Consider the following 22616-nt stretch of genomic DNA (forward strand, 5'->3'; position numbering starts at 1 on the left):
AGAGGCGTGGCCTTTCTCAGATGAAGGCAGCCACTGACAGCCCACGGTTGAGCAGAGCGGCATCCGGGGGCATGAATACTCGAACCTCACTCTCCTCCCACCCCTAGTCTCACGTCAAGCCTCCGACCAGAAGAGAGGGGGCAGGGCAGCCCCTAGACAAGGTCCATAGACATCAGAATACTGGCACCCAAAGGATATAGATGGCTGGAGAGTTCATCCAGACAGGAAGTAGCGAACCCAGCACACTCTCCTTCTTTTTTTCTTTTAATTTTTATTGGAGTATAGTTGATTTACAATGTTGTGTTAGTTTCAGGCATACAGCAAAGTGAATCAGTTATACATATACATATATCCACTCTGTTTTAGATTTTTTTTCCATTACAGAGTATTGAATAGAGTTGCCTGTGCTATACAGTAGGTCCTTATTAGTTATCTATCCTATATATAGTAGTGTGACACACCACTCTTCTTAACTAGAGTAATTTAACCCTTCACATTTACTCTAACGTGTTTGATGTTATTCCACCGTCTTATAAAATTTTCCCTTTCATATGCTTCATCATAACTTTTTATTAATAACTAATAAACCATAATGATAGAAATAATAAGTAGAAGGCACTTTCATTTGTTATTTAGTTAGAAGGGATGTCTATGCTTTCATTTACGATTGCTATTATTATAGTTTTCTATTTATTATACTTTTTTCTTGTTTTCTCCTTTCTTGAAATTTCCTGATTTTTGAAATCTATTTTCCTTACAGTGCTTTGGAAGTTCTATATCCTGTTTCAACTCTTCTAATGATAACTCAAGTTTTTAATTCACTTGAACCTTCATTTCTCAAACAGTGTAAAGAAATATACAATATAGAATGACAAAACACTTAGCATATCTTTCTTTCACCAGCACCCTAAGATATGTTCTTTAGTCTATTGCAGTGAGGTGAATTGGCTTCTCGGGCCTGAGCCTATAGGCTTTGGAACGACCTGGACATAATGTATAACATATATCAAAGGCCAGAGCAGCTGCCACGTCGTCGTCTGTGACTGTTAGCACTTCCACCTCAGGCTCCTGGCCGAGGCCATTTGGAAGAATGTGACCGGGAGGACATGGCTCTTCACCTCCTTCTCCCACAGTCCCTCGGTGCCGGGCCCCACGGCTCTGGGCTTGCTGAACGGCAGCTTGAGCGTGACCGTACACTCAGGAGTGATGCCCGGCTTTGAGGATTTACTGTTGGCGCTGCGCCCAGCTGCCTACGCAAGCAACAGTCTGGTGAGGAAGCTGTGGGAGCAGCTGCAGGGTTGCAGGTGGCCTGGATGAGGGGCTTCCACCCCAAGTGCCAGAGAAGGGGCTCAGAACTGCACGGGGCTTGAGAACGTGACAGCTGTCCATCTGTCTGCCTTCAAACTTCCTGATCTGACGGCCACTTACCAAGCCTGCCTGGCCGCCAAAGCCCTGCTGGCTGCCTATCAGAAACTGATGGACTGCTCTCCAAGAGATAAGGACCCTTCCTGGGAGGCACTTGTGCTAATTCACAGAACGCCAGGCCTTCGCAGGTGGGCGCCAAGACCCTCGCCCAGTCCCTGTTCATCCCAGAGACTAGCAGACGGGTGGTGTGGTCTAATGAAAGGTGAACTGAATTTAGGGCCAAAGTGACTATGGCTCAGATCCCTTATTATTAAAGACATCAGGGGTTTAGATGAAGAAGAGAGAGCTGGCTCCTACTGGCAATGAGAGTCTTTGTAAAATATTCAGGAATTATGCAAATTGTTTGTTAAACCATGGAAATCAGCAAACACTAAAATCCTGGCTTTTCTCCCCAGAGAGCCAGTTGTTAAACATTTAACAACACACCACTGCAAATATCCAAGCAAAGTTATAGAAACAAATTCAGAATCGAAGAAAACTCCTCTTAATTTTAAAAGAATGTCTTCAAACCAGGCATAGCTTCTTTAAGATAGGTTTTAGGCAATCTTATCAGTATTTATATCATGTGAGTTCTTATAAGGCTATAAGAGTAATAATAGTTAATTAACACTTTCTGAGTGCTATTCTATCCAAGTAAAGTTCCAAGCACTTTGTATGTATTAATACATTTCATGACCCTATGAGGTAGGTCCCCTTTTTACAGATGAGAATACTGAGAGGTAGAATAACATACCCAAAGTCCACACAGCTGGTTCAGGTAGAGTTGGAAATCACACCAGGCAACCTGGCTCCAGAGTCTGGGCACTGCCTCTCAAAGCTGAAGAACTCCAGGAATCTTTCACGATTCTAGACCCAACTCTGCCCCCAGCAAAGTGATTTGTTCAAACTCCCTCCTGTAGTCTTACAGGGCTTCCATAGCTTAATTCAACACATATGTGTTCAGGGGCTGGGGCTTCCCCGGTGGCGCAGTGGGTAAGAATCCACCTGCCAATGCAGGGGACACGGGTTCGGGCCCTGGTCCGGGAAGATCTCACATGCCGCGGAGCAACTAAGCCTGTGCGCCACAACTACTGAAGCCCGCGCGCCTAGAGCTCAGGCTCTGCAACAAGAGAAGTCACGACAATGAGAAGCCTGTGCACCGCAACGAAGAGTAGCCCCCGCTCGCTGCAAATAGAGAAAGCCCGTGTGCAGCAAACAAGACCCAACACAGCCAAAAATAAGAACAAATAAATTAATTAATTAAAAAATATATATATGTGTGTTCATGCCACAAGCATTTACAAAGCAACCTTCATTCACCTTGGAGCAATGGGGGTACAGAAATGTGCAAAATGCGTGCTTGCCTTCAAAGTGTTTACACTCTAGTTGTAAAGAGTCATAAACAATCACAGATACCAGATATTGGAGGGTATGGCATGTGCAGGGGTGGGAAAGTGATCTAGCTGGTTCAAAGCATGGAACAGACTAAGGAAAAAGAAAAGAAAAGGTCGGAAAGGCAAGAGGGAGCTCTATTATAAAGAACCTCAAAGGTTTTCTTAAAGAGTTCCAGGTTTCTGGAAAAGATCACAACCTAATCACAGAATCAAAGTTAATTCCATCTTCTCCAGAGGTGTTGAAAGATCCCAAAGCACCCACTCTGAAGACCCTGGTGGGCTCCTAAAGGCACTTGGCCTGACCTGCCCTTTTTACTACTTAAGCTATTCCCAGAAGGGAATGATAATGCGGCTTTGATAGTCACAGAAGCTGAGATTCTCCCAGCTATGGAGTGTTTGGGATGCATTGAAACATTCACAATCCTTGGTCTATAACACCTTTTAATCAGAAGCATTCCCTAATTAGCCACACTGCAGAGATGAACGTGGTGACGCTTTGAAGGCAGGACTGAGCTTTTGTGTCCTAGCTACCAGTCATGTCTGGCACGAAGAAGAAAGCTTAATAATTTGTATGGACAGACGGTACAAAATTGGATGGATAGAGACCCATGTTCATAAGACCATCCTATGAGTGAATTTAGCTTAGGCAAGACCCAATACTGCCAGCTTTCCATTGACTCAACTTTCACTCGCCTGCTTATCACAGGTTAGCACAAACTTGGGAGATGAGAAAGCAGAGTTCTTTTTTCATAAAATGTACAGAGATAAGGTGCCTTCCTCCAAGGGCTGGCAAGCACAGATGTGGGAGGACAGTCCATGATGTGAAGGAAGCCCTGTGCCTCTTCTGCTCCTAACCAGCTTCCCTCCTTCTACCTTCTGTCTCTGTCTCAGATGCTCCATTACACCCAAAAGGTTCGCTTCACCACCAAAGCCCAGGAAGAGGTTTGCTTCACTAAAGAGGGGGAGATGCTGGCAACGTTTGACATTCAAAACATCTACATCCTCCCAGACCAGAGAGAACAGACCCTGACTGTTGGACATTCTGACTTGAGGTTACCTCCTGGAAAAGAGCTGCTGATAAATGACAGTGCTTTTATCTGAAGGGCGCTTAAAGGTGAGAGCAGAGAGCTCCCTAAGGACCAAGCCCACAAGCATCTCTCACCCCCAAGCACCCAGCAGGGTTTGTTATGTTGAACTGACAGAGTACTTGGTAGGGTAGACCATTGACCTACACAACTCTGAGGCTGTTCAGCAAACAAAACCTTCCACAACCATTCTCTGGCTGCAAAAGCAAAGGAGTTTGCTAAAGGCAAAGGTGATTAATGAACAAATAGCAAAATAAATTATATATATATATCTATATAAAATCCCAATAAATGCCGCGTTGTATATCTTCAGAAGCATGATTGCATAATATTAAACAATACAGATTAAGAAGATATTTAAATATTTTTGTTATTAGACATTACAATGTTTTCTAATTTTTGCAATTTAAATACCTCTGTTGTGTTATAACTTGTGCATACATATTTAAGATTACCTCTGATTTCCTATAAGTATAATAAGTACTTAGAAGTAGAATTTGGGATCAAAGAATATGATATTTTTAAGAGTCTTATACAGTACTTACTGCTGAATTCCATGGCTCCTTATCAGAGGAAACATTAAAAGTTGGACTTAGAAAACACAGGCTTGAATCTCAAATTGCCACCTATTAGCCGTATGATCACAGGCAAATTCTTTTGTTTCTTGACTTAATGTGGGAGATAAAAACAATCACTACCTTATAAGAATGAAATAGAATTAATATTAAAATAACTTAGCAAAAAATTATATATAATTGCCAGTGCAAGTTTATCCTGAGATAGCTAGTGTGTCTACCTGGAGTTGCTCGGTTGTAGCCTTGTAGCCTTATGTCAGGAAATAGACAATTGATGTCAAGGTTTTTTACACAGTGGAAAACAGCCCATAGAGCCCCATTTGTCCTTTCCCAGACCCCTAAGTATCGAAGGTCTCCAGGTGGGGGACTTCTCATTTAAGTGCAGTTGCATCTCAAGTATCATGCCATGCTTCTCGCAGTTTCTTCCAACTCATCCAGGCAGGGTTTATCATTCCCTTCTCTAAACATCCATAGCATTTTCCACATGGTTGTGAAATCAGAAAGAGCAAGAAAATTACTGTAACAAGTATAGATGTTTTGTCCCCATCCTCAATGATTTCAACCTAGTTCCCTCTGGTCTCACCTTAGTCTTGCATGTCTTTTTTCTGTTCCCATGACTGTCACACCTCAATGGCCAAATTCCCCCATCCTGGGAGAAAGAAACAAGGGAGCCAATGAGCAAGGGAGCAGAGTATTGGGGCTGGTAGATGCAAACTATTACGTTTAGAATGGATAAACAACAAGGTCCTACTGTATAGCACAGGGAACTATATCCAATCTCCTGGGATAAACCATAATGGAAAAGAATATTAAAAAAAAGAATGTCTATATGTGTATAACTGAGTCACTTTGCTGTACAGCAGAGATTGGTACAGCATTGTAAATCAACTATACTTCATAAAAATAAAACAAGGGAGCAGAGTAGAGCTCCAGGGGAGAAATGAGCATTGTTTCCCATGGCTTTGGGGTCATCATTGAGGACTATTTCAGGTATCTTCCCCTCACTTCTCCTTCCCCAGACTAAAGAATCCTTTTATTAGATCTTTCCAAGAAAATTCATTCTGCAAGCATGATTTGAATCTCAGTTGTTCTTAATTCAGAGTGACTTTGCTTCCCAGGGGACATTAGCAATGTCTGGAGACATTTCTGGTTGTCACAAGTTGGGGGGAATGTTACTGGCATTCAGTGGATAGAGGCCAGGGATGCTGCTAACCCTCCTATGATGCACAGGGCAGCCCTTCACAACAAGTATTTAGCACCTAATGTCGGTAATGCTGAGGGTTGAGAAACTGTAAATTAGTTGCCTGGCTAGTGCTTGTAGCCTTTGTTTCTGATTCGCTATTGATTGGTCTCCCAATTCTGTTTGGGCTCAGGGGGAAAATTAGTCCCTTGAGATAAAAGCTAAGGGATTTGATGAGCCCAGAATGGAGGACAAACTTCCCAGAACATTCAGAATATTATCCTATTCACTAGCATTTGTTATACATTCACAGTGTTCTGGGCACTGTAGTAAGGGCTTCACTGCATCACCTCATTTAATCTTCACACAATCTTCAAAATAGATATAACTGCTACCCCCATTTTATCGAAGAGAAAACTAACGGTTAGAGAGGTTAAGCCCCAGGCCACCCTGCCTATAAATGGCAGAACCAGAATTCCAGCCCAACACCCAGGGGCCAGCCCTTTGTCTGTGGAGCAATGATGCGCATATCTTTCTTCTCCTTGAGATTTCTTGGTTCCCCCCAGACTGTGACATCTTAAGAACTCATCTTTACCTGTTGTTCTCTCCCTAATACCCTACACAGTACTTGATGCATGGAATACATCGATAACCATTTGAACAAGAAAGGGAGGGAAGGAAAGAGGAAAGGGGTAAAGAAAGGAAAAAGGAGATAAATAGGGTTTCTAATTGTTTAAGGTGGGGGAGGAGAGGGAGAAAGAAAGAAGAGAGGGAGGGACCGGTAAGTGAGAATGAGGCTGCAATTCTTCTAAGACCTGATGGCACGGGTGCTATTCAGCCTCCCCTGCAGTCTCCCCAGTGCTCTCTCTCCTCCCTTGTGCAGGTCCCTACCTCCATCTGCAATGAAAAACGTCCTGCAGGAGCTAGGAAGCCAACCCTATCTGAGAAGTCAAACTGCTGCTACAGCTGCCTTCCCTGCCCTGGAAAAGAGATGTCCATGACACCTGGTAAAGAGGGAAGCTGGTCCTTGGTCAGCAGGTGGCCAGTCAGCACCCAAGGAAGGTTTCAGACGAGAGCTGATATTTACATCAAGGGAAGATTCATTTAATAGGGAAAAAAATCCAGGGAAAAGGAGATCAAAAAGATGGTGTCAATATGCCCTTCCCACATCCTACCTTATAGCCATGTACAGCTATATATTCATTCTTTCTTTCACCAACCATGAGTTTGCCCAAATTTTGTGCCTATTTTAATGTCTGGCACATGGTAGGCATTCCATAAATATTGGGGAAAAGCCTCCTAATGATTGAATCTATGTTTTACTAAGATGTCATTCATTCAACAGATAGCAACTGGCACCTACTGTATGCAGCTACTGTGATGGGTGCCAGGGTGGTAACAACAAATAAGGCACAGCCCCTGGCCCCACAGAGCTCATGATTTGCTAAAGGAGAATGGTCATTTTATAATAGAGAAACTAGGCTTAAAGTCAGTTGCTTTACTAAAAGCTCAAGCATTGAGTCATGAAAGCAGAGAGAAACGATTAATTCTAATGAAGGATATGTAGGCAGACTTTTCACTGGAGGGGGTGGCATGTGATATGGGCCTTGAACAACAAGTAGGGTCTCAAAGGCAATGAAGCATGATAAGGACAGTCTAGGCCAAGGAGCAAGTTAATGAAGCCTCAAGGCATGAAAGCAACAAGGAGCCTAGTGTGACCTGAGTCTAGACTGGGATGGGAGATGTAGGAAGCAGGTGGTCACATCACAGAAGACCTTACTTGCCAGACTCAGGAACATGAAGCGTATTCTGTAGGACATGGGGAACCACTGAATTACTCAAGTAGAGAAGCCGTATGTGTTTCAATATGCGTTTGGGGGAGAGTAATAGGTGGTAGATGTACTGAAAAAGAAAGAGATTGTTTCAGGAAGACCAGGTTCAGAATCCAAATCAAAGAAAGAGCTTAAATGAGAATATATTACTGCTCCAGAACTCTAGCCACAGAGCCTTTCCTTAAAATCACTACAGAAAGCAAGGCTCTGGGGCTTCCCTGGTGGGGCAGTGGTTGAGAGTCCGCCTGTCGATGCGGGGGACACGGGGTCGTGCCCCGGTCCGGGAAGATCCCACATGCCGCGGAGCGGCTGGGCCCGTGAGCCATGGCCGCTGAGCCTGCGCGTCTGGAGCCTGTGCTCCGCAACAGGAGAGGCCACAACAGTGAGAGGCCCGCGTACTGCAAAAAAAAAAAAAAAGAAAAAAAGAAAGCAAGGCTCTGAAAAGTTCTATCAAAGGAGTGACTTAGAAAAGGGTGGCTCCATGAGAAAGGAGAGAGTCTGTGCACATATTAAGCAGCCCCGTAAACGTTCCTCATATAAACTAGGCTGATGGATGAATAAATGCACAAATAAATTAGCTGTGACTATGAATTACAACATTGCCATGATGGTTGTGCACTTCAAAAGGCCAAAGCCTAACCAGCAGTTAGAGCTTCCGTAGGTTGCCGTGTCAACGTTATTTCACTATAGTCTGTTGCATGATAAGGAGCGACTATCAGGATTTCGGCCATGTGTGTTTTTGGCCCTAAGTCTGAGGACATCAGGCAATCTGGGAGGCCCATCGTAATGCGGCTGAAATCCTCTGATTCTACTGGAAAAGCCATCAGAAGTCGTATAACCGCTTGACCATGGTAAAGTTTCCAGAAGCTTCCCCACTCTGTTCTCTGACCCAGTTTCTCTCTCTTCCTTTAGACAGTGCTACATGTGAGAAGTGCCCTGAGGACCAGAGGCCCAACAGGGAGTTGTCAGTGCATCCCCAAAACCCTCGACTACTTGCCCTAGCACGAGCCCCTCATCGCAGTGTTGGCCGTCTGCACAGCCCTGCTCTTCCTCCTTGCTCTGGACACCTCTTAGGCATCTTCGTCTGGCATCACCACACCCCCGTCGTCCAAGCCAATAATCACCAGCTCAGCCACCTTCTGCTGTGTCCTCCTTGGCCCTCTGTTTCCTCTGCCCCTTCATGTTCATTGGTCATCCAGAGCCCCCCACCTGTGCCATACACCAGGCAGCTTTGGGGGTCCCCTTCACAATCTGCGTGTCCACTGTGCTGGCCAAGACCATTGTGGTGGTGGCAGCCTTCCATGCCACCCGGCCTCACACCCGGATTAGGAAGTGGGTAGGGCCAGTTCTCCCTAGAACCATCCCCATGGCCTGTTCCCTGGTCCAGGCAACCTTATGTACACTCTGGGTGACCAGATGGCCCCCACAACCTGTGAACTCTACAGAGCCTGGGTCCACAGTGGCTGTAAAGTGTGATGAGGGCTCCTTGGAACAGTTTTATGCCATGCTGGGTTACTTGGGTTTGCTAGGTCTGGTTAGCTTGCCGGTGGCCTTCCCAGCCCACCTAAGTGTCCTTCATCCCTGCGTGCATGAGTGCCTGAAGCAAAGACATAATAGCCATGCAGGTCTTTGCCATCTTGGCATCAGGAGCAAGGCTCATATGCTGCCTCTTCTTTCCCAAATGCTACATCATCCTTCTCCATCCTGAAAAAACACAAAAGAACAAATGCTTGGCAGGCATCATCTCAAGTGAGAAAATAAGTAGTGAACAGTAAGGGGTTCCACCTTCTCAAGGATGCCTTCCCTAAGCTCATCAACGGGAAAATGCTCCTTCCTCTGAGCCCTGTCACACTCATCTGGGCCCCTCCTCTTCACTTAGTTGCTTCTATTTTGTATTTCATTCCATGAGAGAGAGATGAGACATGTTTGCAACTACTATCGTCCTAGATGGAAACATCTGGTCTAATTCATCCTGTGACCCTTCAGCAGCCAGCCAGTGCCTGGTGCAAAGAGGAGACAGAGTAGCTGTTTGATGAATGAATAAATCAACTTCTGCAAAGTTAGCCTTGGAAGAGATCTTTGAGGGGAGGCAGCAAGGTAAGATGTTACAGAAAAACCCAAATGATCTTTTTGGCCAACCCAGTAGAATGGTCAAAAGAAGTCAAACAGACCTGGCTCAAATCCTCTGGGCTCCTCCATGTTGTAGTTATAGGGACCTGAGCATGTTGCTTAAGCTCTCTAAGCTTCAGTTTCCTCCAGTGTAAGATGAGACTACGCCTTTCTCTCTAGGTTGTTGTGATAATGAAATGAAACCAAAAAAAAATTCGTGAAGGTTCTCAGCACTTATTAAACACTCAAAAGGTAAGTATATAAAGTCATCAAGTCCATCCTGTCCTTTTACAGATAAGGAACTGATGCCAAAAGTGGGGACCAGTTAATCCAAGGCATCATTGTGCAGATGTTAGGAGTCAGATGAGTAATTTTCAAGCCATAGCACTTCCATTTACTTAGCTATGTGACTTTGGGCAAGTTACTTAACTTCTCTGTACCGCAGTTCCCTCGTGTGTAAAGGAAGATAACCATAGCCCCTACTTTGTGGGGTTATCACTGAGGAGTAAATGAATTAATATTTATAAGGCATGTAGAATATTACTCAGCAAATAGTAAGAGTATTTATTAAATAATTCAATTAAATTATACATAATGGCAAACCTGAATCTCTTGATGGATTGATGAATAGCTGAAACTTTTATGAGACTGTTGCTAGAAGCTAGGTCATGGGGAGGGAACTTCAAAATGGCTAAAGTATGGTCTTTACACACAAAGAGCTTGTGAGCTAACATTTCCAACCTAACCTGATCAGAGTGTACTTAAATGTATCTATTGTGAAACTGTTTATAAGAAGTAAATAGAGAGTGGCCAAGGATGCAGGGTAGGAAGATCCTGAGCTCACCTCCTCCCGTGGGCACACCCAAATTACCACTATTTACAGAGCAACTATTGATGAGAAAGACATGAAGACTAGCAGAAAAGATCTTCTACAACTAAAGCTACAAGGAAGGAACCATGACAACACAACTAGGAAGGGCAGAGACAACTAGGAAGGGAAGACCCATACTCTCACGTAGCTGACCCACAAATGGGAGAATAATTACAACTGCAGAAATTCTCCCCAAGGAGTGAGGGGGGTCCAAGCTCCACAGGGGTCCTGCACCAGGAAGATAAGCTCTCGGAACATTTAGCTTTGAAGGCCAACAGTACTTAACTTTCAGAAGAGCCAGAGGGCTGTAGGAAATAGAGACACCACTCTTACAGGATGCACACAAAATCTCACATCCTCTGCGACCCAGGACAGAAGCAGTAATTTGAAAGGAGTCTGGTCAGACCCACCAGCTGCCTTGAGGAGTCTCTGAGACAGGCAGGAGGCAATTGGGTCTCACTCTGGGGACATAGACACTGGCAGCAGCCATTTTGGAAGCTCATCCAACCATGAAAACACTGGTGCTAGCAAGTGTGCCATTTTGGAATCCTTCCTCCAGCTTATTAGTGCCGGGATGCTGCCCCACCCACGAGCCAGGAAGCACCAGTCCTGGGACACCCCAGGCCAAGCAGATAGCTGGGCAGGGACACAGCCCCCCTCTACCGGCAAGTCAGATGCCATAGGACCCTCTAACACCCCGGCTGCACTGGGACCCAGCCCCACCCACCAGTGGGCCAGCACTAGCCCTGGGACCCCTGGGGCCCCATAGGCAGCCTTTGGACCCAGTCCAAATAAACAACCTAACATTATACCTGAAAGAATCAGAAAAAGAACAAACAAAACCCAAGTCTGTAGAAGGAAAGAAATCATAAAGATCAGAGCAGAAATAAGTGAAATAGAGACTAAAACAAACAATAGAAATGATCAACGAAACTAAGAGCCGGTTCTTTGAAAAAATAAACAAAACTGACAAACCATTAGACAGACTCCCCAAGAAAAAAAAGAGAGAGGGTTCAAATAAATAAATCAGAAATGAAAAAGAAGTTACAACCGATGCCACAGAAATATAAAGGATCATAAGAGATTACTAAAAGCAATTATACACCAATAAAATGGACAATGTAGAAGACATGGAAAAATCCCTAGAAATGTACAATCTCCTAAGAACCAGGAAGAAATAGAAAATATGAACAGACCAATTACCAGTAATGAAATTGAATCAATAATAAAACAACTCCCACAAATAAAAGTCCAGGACTAGATGGCTTCACAGATGAATTCTACCCAACATTTAAAGAAAAGTTAACACCTATCCTATTCCAAAAAATTGTAGAGGAAGGAATGCTTCCAAGTTCATTCTACAAGGCCAGTGTCACCCTCACACCAAAACAAGACAAAAGTATCACAAAAAAAGGAAATTACAGGCCAATATCACTAATGAACATGGATGCAAAAATCCTCAATAAAATATTAGCAGACTGAATTCAACAATACATTAAAGGATCATACACCATGATCAAGTAAGATGTATCCCATGGATGAAAGGATGGTTCAATATCTACAAATCCATCACTGTGATCCTCCACATTAATAAATTGAAGAATAAAAACATGATTGTCTCAATAGGTGCAGAAAAAGCTTCTGACAAAATTCAACATCTATGTTGAATTTATGATAAAAAACTCTCAACAAAATGGGTATAGTGGGAACATACCTCAGAGAACACTTTCCTAAAGAACACATACGGATGGCCTATAGGCACAGAAAAAGATGCTCAACGTCACTAATATCAGGGAAATGCAAATCAAAACCACGGTGAGAAATCATCTCACACCTGTCAGAGTGGCTATTATCAGAAAGGCAACAAGTGTTGAGAAGATGTGGAGAAAAGGGAACCCTTGTGCACTGTCAGTGGGAATTTAAATTAGTGCAACCACTATGCAAAACAATATGGAGATTCCTCAAAAAATTAAAAATAGAACTGTCATATGATCCAGGAATTCCACTCCTGGGCATTTTTCTGAAGAAAATAAGAACACTAAGTCGAAAAGATATATCCACCCCTATGTTCATTGCAGCATTATCTACAATAGCCACAATATGGAAGCAGCCTAAGTGCCCATCAGTAGATGAATGGATAAAGAATAAAGACACACACACACAAGAATATTACTCAGCCATAAAAAAAGAATAAAATTTTGCCATTTGCAACAACATGGATGGACCTAGAGGGTACTGTGCTAAGTGAAATAAGTCAGACTGAGACAGACACATACTGTATGATCTCACTTATGTGTGGATCTAAAAAACAAAAGCAATGAACAAACAACAAAACAGAACCATAGATACAGAGAACAAACAGGTAGTTTCTAGAAGAAAGAGGGGTGGAAGGAGGAGAGAAATAGATGAGGGAGATTAAGAGGTACAAACTTTCAGGTACAAAATAAATGAGTCACATGTACGAAATGTACAGTGTGGGGAATAGAGTCAATAAGTATGTGAGGGCTTTCCTGGTGGCGCAGTGGTTGGGAGTCCGCCTGCCGATGCAGGGGACACGGGTTCGTGCCCCGGTCCGGGAGGATCCCACATGCTGCGGAGCGGCTGGGCCCGTGAGCCATGGCCGCTGAGCCTGCGCGTCCGGAGCCTGTGCTCCTCAACGGGAGAGGCCACAGCAGTGAGAGGCCCGCGTAACGCAAAAAAAAATAAAAATAAAAATAAGTATGTGATGTCTTTGTATGGTGAAAGATGGTAACTAGACTTGTCATGGTGATAATTTTGAAATGAATAGAAATATCGAATCATTATGTTGTGTACCAGGAACAAACATAGTGTTGCAGGTCAGTTATACTTCAAAGGCAAACAAATGAACAAACTCATAGAAGAGGAGATCATATGTGTGGTTACCAGAGGCGTGGGGGAGGGGGAGGGGGAATCTGATGAAGTCAGTCAAAAGGTACAAACTTCCAGCTATAAGATAAATAAGTGCTAGGGATATAATGTACAACATAATAAATATAATTAACACTGCTGTATGTTATATATGAAAGCTGTTAAGAGAGTAAACCCTAAGAGTTCTCATCACCAGGTAAAAAAATGTTTCTCTATTTCTTTCATTTTGTATCTGTACGAGATGATGGGCATTCACTAAATTTATCGTGATAAGCATTTCATGATGTATATAAGTCAATTTTGTGCAGTACACCTTCAATTTATACAGTGCTAGATTTAAATTATATCTCAATAAAGCTAGAAGAAGACAAAAAAAGAAGTAAATAACCTGAACCTGCTCTGGTTAGCTGCTTGTCTTTGGGTAAATGAGGACAGGTGACTGTCTCCCATGCGCTAGAGCAAGTTCTGCTCTAAATGAAGCCCCTCCACTTCCATGAGAGTGTGGGGATAATGATTAATCCCACAATAACTGGGCATATATTCATTCAATGATAGCGCTGCTGGACTGTCCCCTGGGAGGAATGTTGCTGAATGGTGTTACACAAAATGTCTCAAGGTATCAAGGAATCCATTTTTCTGAGCAATGAGATTCATCTTAAGTTCCTGCCAAAAGGGCTTTAACATGCTCCTATGTTGCCATGGCCTGCTGAGAATTTTATTTCGACCAATGCAAATGAAGCCACAAAGGAAACAAGGATAAAGATAAAGAAGACTCAAATTAGGGAGAGAGAGCTGTATCATACCACAGTCAGAACCAGCATTTTGACAAATGTTCCACAGAAATCAGCTGCTCAGGGCTTGGAATGTGAAAAGTGAAAAATAAGAGACTAACCAAAGAGTAAGAACCCTGAAAAAAAGAAGTGGGAATCCCAGCACAAGTGCAAGGGATAAAAAAAATCTGGAAGGAGATCCAGATGGGCCTTAGTGAAGTACACACATATCAAAGCCTTTGATGGTGTTACATAACGGTACGCAGAAAACTGTAGAGTTCTGATTTCAGAGAGCAGGTTTGGTCATTCTCGTTATGTCCCAAGTCAAAGGACTTTCTCCAAGATAGTTACCAGGTAGTCCCCAGCTAACACTTAAGCCAAGGTTCTCACACCCAGAGTAGGAAAAACAAGATTAAACAGCACTTATTACAGAATTTATCTTAATAAATCTTGTTTCTCTCTGGGATTACTCCCTGTGACTTTCTCTGGGTATCAGTGAACTAGCGTCTATGTTAAGCTAGCACTTCACATAACTCTACTTCACACTATGAATAAATATACCCCCAGAAAAGGAATTATATTCTCAGAAATCCCATATTTACAAAAATATGCATTTTCCCTGACATGATTTCATAATTTATCTTCATTGCAGATTGATCTATCATTAGCAGTGTCTTTTCTTTTTTTTAGCAGTGTCTTTTTTGCGGTACGCGGGCCTCTGACTGTTGTGGCCTCTCCCGTGGCGGAGCACAGGCTCGGGACGTGCAGGCTCAGCGGCCATGGCTCACGGGCCCAGCCGCTTCGCGGCATGTGGGGTCTTCCCGGACCGGGGCACGAACCCGTGTCCCCTGCATTGGCAGGCGGACTCTCAACCAGTGCCCCACCAGGGAAGCCCTAGCAGTGTCTTTTAAAACTTTAATTGTCAATACCTACACATATCATACACCTCACCAGCAATCCAGATTCTGGAAGGTAGGTCTGGGATTTTTGGGGTTTTTTTGCTTTTGGCCACGCCATGCAGAATACAGAATCTTAGCTCCCCAACCAGGGATGGAGCTGGCGCCCTCTGCACTGGAGCGTGGAGTTTTAACCACTGGACCACCAGAGAAGTCCCTGTAGGTCTGTTTTTTAAGGGAGTGAATGTTTTATAATGTAAATAATCACACTCACAAAGGCGTTTTTTTTCAGTTTACTTTCTTACATCAGATTTTATTAAAGCAAGATTCACTTTTACATGTATGGAAACCTTTCTAAGAGTATGCCTCAGAGTTTTTACCATTTCATGTAATTTACCTCAAAATACAGATTTCTTCTTCAAGAAGCTGAAAATCATTAGCTTTGCTGATGTTTCCCACAGTTATTCTTAGAATAGTTCTCAAAATCCAGAAAATATCCCCTGTGTTTGAATTTGAATTCTTTCTGCTACCGTAAATGAGAACTACGTAACCCAGAGCGATGGTTAATTTTATGTGTCAGTTGGCTGGGATAAGGAATGTTTCTGAAAGAATACAGTTGAATAAGTAGATTGAGTAAAGAAGACGGCCCTCACCAACACAGGTGGGCATTACCCAATCCACTGAGGGCCTGAATTGAACAATAAGTCAAAATGAGGTCAAATCTGCTCTTTGCTTGAGCTGAGACATCCATCTCCTCCTGCCTTTGGACATTAGCACTCCTGGTTCTGAGACCTTCAGGCTCGTACTGAATGACACCACAGGTTTTCTTGGTTCTCCAGTTTTGCAGTTGCCAAACCATGGGACTTCTTGGACCCCATAATCAATCACATCGATCAATTCCTATAAATCTCTTCAATATACACACACATATATATATATATAGCTATAGATATCCTATTGGTTTTGTTTCTCTGGAAGACTCTAATACACCCAGTATATTTTGCTTTTTTCCCCATCATGCAGAAGCCTAAAAGTCAAATTCATTTTGTGGCAAATCTACTCGGGTCAGGTGCCTGAAAGTAACTACTGCTTCTGTCTTATTCAGATGAATTCTTATATTTGATCCTGAAAGATTATCATCTTTACACTGTTTTTGCATCTTGCCCTCATCCAAAAGAATATAAAGCACATCACTGATATAATATTCAATAAATGAAATGGGGCTTCCCTGGTGGCGCAGTGGTTAAGAATCCGCCTGCCAATGCACAGAACGCGGGTTCGAGCCCTGGTCTGGGAAGTTCCCACATGCTGCGGAGCAACTAAGCCCGTGCACCACAACTGCTGAGCCTGTGCTCTAGAGCCTGCGAGCCACAACTACTGAGCCCGCGCGCCTAGAGCCCGTGCTCTGCAACAAGAGAAGCCACCGCAGTGAGAAGCCTGCGCACTGCAATGAAGAGCAGCCCCCGCTCAACGCAACTAGAGAAAGCCTGCAGGTAGCAACCAAGACCCAACACAGCCAAAAATAAATTTAAAATAAAAAATGAAATGGTTTCCAAAACATGTAATTTGTGCTCTCTCTGTTAACTAATAAAACTGCAACAGCGGCAGGCACGTGACCCAGGCTGCACCAATCAGACGTGCTCCTGTGAGACAGCGGAAGGGAGTCGAGTGAACACTCGAGCCTGCAGGAGCCGCCCGGAAACATCCATTTCAGAACCAGCACGAGCCAGGAGGGAGATGGGAAACTGCAAAGCCCGCTTCCACTGTCTGGCCAAGCAGTTTCACCACCTGTACCAGGAGAAGCTGGAAGTTTTCCATGCACTGGTGTAGGGGGCTGCTGGCTGGACAGTTCCCCAAGACAGCCTGGCACTGCTGGGAACCTGACTGCGGACTCCGTCTCCTCGGAAGATGGGAGAAGTTGGAGTTGCCTGGGCACTTTATTTTTAAAAAAATGCAACAGTGAAGATACTGGGTTGGGGCGGGGGAAGGTAGAGACTGGGGCTGTGGGCACCATTATGCCATCTCATTACTGGCCCCTTAAGAAACACCATTACAGTAATTCTGTCCTTCCTCTACCTTATCCCAAGCTCAGCATTTTCCTCTTCCACATATTGTAGTTTCTAAAATCCACACTCGAAGGATGATCATTAATGTCTTTAGGAATGCAACTATCTACATACAGGGAACTGAATTATAACTGTCTTTTTAAGCCTTACTTCAAGTGAGCTGACATTGCCATGAGATCTTCCTAAATCAATTTTCAAAGCACCATTTGGTATAGCAGGAAGCTTGGTCTATATTTCAAATAAAAGAACGTAGATACAAAGAAGATAAGTACATGGGTCACATGAAGAATCAGCTGTGATTCTAGGGACTTTGTGGTGGAAACCACCGGTTGTCTACCAAAATTTGTTCGTCCCTTTTTCCACAATAATCAGATTTTGGCAGGTATTTGTCTGCCTAGCTATGGACTCTTGTTGGGAGGCAGAGATCTTGAATAATAACCTCCGAACTGAGAAGGAACTTTGAGACCAAAAAAGGAAGCAGGCAACTCCATAAAGTGCAATTATAAAATTTATTGCTGGTAACTTACATACAGTCAGGATCGGGTGGATGATGACCCAGAGGCGTTCGCAGCTACAGCGCACATCACCAAAAGGGGTACAGGGGTACATTGAAAGCGGCCAAAGCTAAAAATAGAATCCGACTACTAGGGAGAAGCACGTCTGCACCACCAGGAACAAGAGTTTCCCCTACATTTCCATGGCCGTTAACCATCTGCGTCAGCAAAAGGCATTCTTTTAGTTTCATATCAGATGAAGGCAAGGGTAAATGTTAACAGGGAGCTTAGCTGGCTTGGGTGCATTCCTTGTGAGTGGGCCAAAGCTCAGTCACACAGAAATGGGGGCGGGGCAGGACTGCAGGCCCAAGAGGGAGCTGACGAAATGGAGTCAGTGTGGTTCACACAATTCTTTTTACCCTCCTTGCAATTAGATGTGACCTGTGGCTAACTTCTCACCAGTAAAGGTGAGTAGAAATGATGATGGCTCTATCTAGTGAAGAAACTTTAAAATACAGGCTGTGTCTTCTCCATGCTCTATGCTCACTCTTCTTGTCCACTGGGACCCTATGTTCATGATGGAAGTAATAAGAAGGCCCCAGATTGGGGGCTGGCAAATGGTCTCTGTCACAACGACTCACGTCTGTCACTGCAGCATAAAAGCAGCCATAGACTGCTATGTGTTCTAGTAAAACTTGATTTACAGACACTGACATTTTTAATTTTATAAAATGTTTCTGTGCCATGAAATATTATTCTACGTTTGATTTGTTTTCAACTATTTAAAGACTATTCTTAGCTCACAGGTTGTTATAAATAAGTGCGGAGCTGGATTTGGCCCAGAGGCCTTAGTTTGCCAACATCCAAGTGGATGCTGACCCTAAAGATGGAAGGAAACAGAAACTGAGTTTACAGTTACAGAAACTGTAAACTGTTACAGTTACAGTTTAGAAAATAAACTTATGGTTACCAGGGGTAAGGGGGGAGGGATAAATTGGAAGATTGGGATTGACATACACACACTACTATATATAAAATAGATAACTAATAGGACCTACTATATAGCACAGGGAACTCTACTCAATACTCTGTAATGGCCTATATGGGAAGAGAATCTAAAAAAGAGTGGAGGGCTTCCCTGGTGGCACAGTGATAAAGAATGTGCCTGCCACTGCAGGTGACACGGGTTTGAGTCCTGGTCCAGGAAGATCCCACATGCTGTGGAGCAACTAAGCCCATGTGCCACAACTACAGAAGCCCGTGCCTAGAGCCCGTGCTCTGCAACAAGAGAAGCATGTGCAACACAACGAAGAGTAGCCCCCGCTCGCCACAACTAGAGAAAGCCCGCACACGGCAAAAAAGACCCAAAGCAGCCAAAAATAAATAAATAAAATTTTAAAATAAAAAATAGTGGATATATGTATAACAGATTCGCTATGATGTACACCTGAAAGTAACACAGCTTTGAAATCAACTATACCCCAATAAAAAAAATTTTTTAATAAAAATGAAAATAATTGGATAGCTAAAAAAGAAGGAAAGAAAGCGGAGAAGTGATGGCAAAGAGGAAGAGAAGCATGTGGTGGTAACTGGAGACAGGGAGATTCCAGAAAAAAAAAGATGCAAGGAACCTGGATCCTTGAATGCCTGTTGAGCACATCCACCAACCTGGATCACTCACCTTGGACTCTTCAGGAAAGAGAAAGTATCCTTCATTCTTTAAGCTACATTATAGTTATAGCAGACTAGCGTTTTACTTGAGCTAATACATAGTCCATAACTCCTGATTCCTAGGCCTCTGTTCCATTCCAGAGTCCTCACCACCCTCCTTCTAAAAAGCCAAGGCAAGGACACTGGATCCCCACCTCCCCCTCACTGAACTTTCCAGACCTGAAGGAAAAGGCTCTGCCCAGAGCTCCCTTCACCTCTTTCGAAGACTGTAGATGAGAGGGTTGAGCATTGGAGTGACGATGGAGTAGAAGACAGAAACCACCTTGTTGAAGTTGATGGAAGCGGCCACTTTGGTCTGGACATACATAAAGAAGAGAGTGTCATAGAAGAGGCTCACCACAGTCAGGTGGGCTGCACAGGAGGAGAAGGCCTTCCGGCACTTGGCAGCCAAGCGGATATGCAGCAGCGTCCAGACAATGTTGCCATAGGACACAGCGATGACTGTGGAGGAGGTCAGGAGCACAGCCAGAGAGACCAGGAAGACTGTGGTCTCCTTCAGGGTGACATCCGAGCAGGACAAGGCTAGCAGGGGTGAAGCATCATAGAAGAAGTGATCAATGACATTGGGGCCACAAAATGTCAGTCGGGACATGAGGTAGATGGGCAAAATGGGGGTGAGGAAGCCAACCAGCAAACAAGCAGCTGACAGACGGATGCAGCTGCCCCAGGACACCAAGGCCCCATATCGGAGAGGCATACAAATGGCCACGTAGCGGTCATAGGCCATGGCGGCCAGTAGGAAACACTCCGTTGCCCCAAGGAAGGTAAAGATGAAGAGCTGGGACAGACATCCAGCATAGGAGATATTCTTGCCCCCGTGTCCCCCAATAAAACCAGCCAGCATCTTGGGCACTGTGACTGAAGTGTACCAGATTTCAAGGCAGGACAACTGTGTCAGGAAGACATACATCAGTCTACATAGCTGGTGGTCCAAACCCACAACCAGGATGATGGCCAAATTCTCCGCCAAGGTGAACAGGTACATAGTGAAGAAGAGAGTAAAGAAGAGGAGGCGCATTTCATGCACCTCAGCAAAGCCCACCATAACAAACTCTGTTATGTGGGTCCAGTTTTGGTCACATGGCTGCATATGTGAGTAGTCTCAGATAATGACAACTCAAGGAGAACCTATGAGATGCTGGACTGAAGTATCTTCCACTTCAGGAGAGGAAAATAAAGTCAAGACGCTATCCTTAACTCTCAAAAACATGTATAGTCCATGAGGGGCACGAGAAAACAGATGATTAAAGTACAAAATGGAAAGTGCTAGATAGAAATAGGACAGGATATTAATGGGAGGCAGTAGAGGGGAAGCTCAACCAGTCCTGAGGAATCAGGGAAATCTTCCCGGAGGAAGAGCTGTGTAAATTGGAACCTGAAAAATAAGTATAAGTTAGTGACATAAAAGATAGAGAAATAGCACATAACAAGTATAATATCTCAGACATCAGAGAGAACATCATGTATTTTGGAAACCTCAAGTACCATGAAGGTTAAGAGCTTGGCTTCCTGATCAAACATTCCTGGCTCCAAATACAAAAGAACCTAACTAACAGAGTTGTTGGGAAATTTTTAATTAGATAATCCCTCTAAAGTATTTATCATGATTGGGTTAATAAACACTAGGGAATAATACCCTCCAAGTCCATTCATGTTGTGGCAAATGGCAAATTTTCATTCTTTTTTATGGCTGAGGAGTATTCCGTTGTGTGTGTGTGTGTGTGTGTGTACATCTTCCTTATCATTCACCTGTTGATGGACGCTTAGGGTATTATGCTTAGTGAAGTAAGTCAGACAGAGAAAGACAAATGCTCTATGATATGACTTATATGTGGAATCTAAAAATAAAACAAATGAATGAGTATAACAAAACAGAAACAGACTCACTGATATAGAGATCAAACTAGCGGTTACCAATAGGGAGAGAGAAGTAGGGAGGGACATCTTAGGGGTAGAGTATTAAGAGGTATAAACTACTACGTATAAAATAAATAAGCTACAAGGATATATTGTACAGCACAGGGAATATGGCCAAGATTTTATAATAACTATAAATGGAGTATAACCTTTATATTGTGAGTCACTATGTTGTCCACTCAAAACTTACATAATACTGTACATCAACTGCACCTCGATAAAAATGCATGCATGCATACACACGTACATACGTACTAGAGGACATTCTTAGATGTTGACTTCTCCTGGAATAGATCATAGAGGGGAAGTGACTTTCACTGAGCTTGAGGAACAGTCCAGGCCAACATCATGAAGAGCTAGTAACCAAGTTAATGAAGGTCAAAGCTGAGTGTCAGGGCTTCCCTGGTGGCGCAGTGGTTGGGAGTCTGCCTGCCGATGCAGGGGACACGGGTTCGTGCCCCAGTCCGGGAAGATCCCACATGCCCCGGAGCGGCTGGGCCCGTGAGCCATGGCCGCTGAGCCTGCGCGTCCGGAGCCTGTGCTCCGCAACGGGAGAGGCCACAACAGTGAGAGGCCGGCATACCGCCGAAAGAAAACAAAACAAAACAAAACAAAACAAAAAATTAATACTAATTCCATCTTGTAAAACAGATAATAAAAACGGGGTCCAAAAAGATCAACTCTTATCTAATTTTAAGAGTAAGTGAACACACCATTGTAAAGCAATTATACTCCAATAAAGGTGTTAAAAAAAAAAGAGAGTAAGTAAGAGAATATAATGTCCCCATTACTGTGGTCATTTTTAAATTCTTTGACACTCTTCCCATTAAAAAGTGGGGCCAATGGCCACTCCCCTTGAATCTGAGCTTTGTGGCTGCTTGACGACATAAGAAGACAGAAGTGGTGCTGTGCCAGTTTCCAGGCCTTAAGAAACTGATTCCTCTCCCTGCTTCTTGGAACCCAGCCACCATGGTGTGAGGAAGCCCAAGCAGCCTGCAGAAAGGCCCAGGTGGAGAGGAATTAAGGTCCCTGGTCCTCAGCCCTGGCTGATCTCTCACTGACAGCCAGCACCAACATGCCAGCCAGGTGAACGAGTCATCTGAAGAATCGACCCTCCAGCCCTGGTCAAGCTGACCCCGCTGACACCAGTCTTCCCTGCTGGGCCTTCCCCAAATTGCAGATTTGTGAACTAAATAACTGATTGTCATTTCTGTAAGCCACTAAGCTTTGGAGTGGTTTGTTAAACAGCAGTAGATAACTGAAACCATTACATACTTGTTCTGTAACCTTGGACAAATTATTGAATGTCTCTGACCCTTTGGAGGAAAACAAATCGTGTTTTGCCTCTGGTCACACAGATGCCTGAACTGGAATTTGAATCTAGGTTTGCCAAGGTCTAAAAC

General features: G+C 43.8%; 1 protein-coding gene across 1 annotated transcript; it reads right to left on the reverse strand.

Moving 5' to 3' along the window:
• Positions 1-19486: 19486 nt before the first annotated feature.
• LOC101270590 (olfactory receptor 6Q1) lies at positions 19487-20671 on the reverse strand. Its single transcript, XM_012538294.3, has one exon. It carries the CDS (start codon positions 20384-20386, stop codon positions 19487-19489), a length of 900 nt encoding a protein of 299 aa, XP_012393748.1. The 5' UTR covers positions 20387-20671.
• Positions 20672-22616: the final 1945 nt, after the last annotated feature.

The sequence above is a fragment of the Orcinus orca genome, chromosome 8, assembly GCF_937001465.1.
Source record: "Orcinus orca chromosome 8, mOrcOrc1.1, whole genome shotgun sequence".
NCBI lineage: Eukaryota > Metazoa > Chordata > Mammalia > Artiodactyla > Delphinidae > Orcinus > Orcinus orca.

Coding starts and splice junctions, on each gene's coding strand:
- LOC101270590 (XM_012538294.3), bottom strand. CDS start 20,386: ATGCAGCCATGTGACCAAAACTGGACCCACATAACAGAGTTTGTTATG.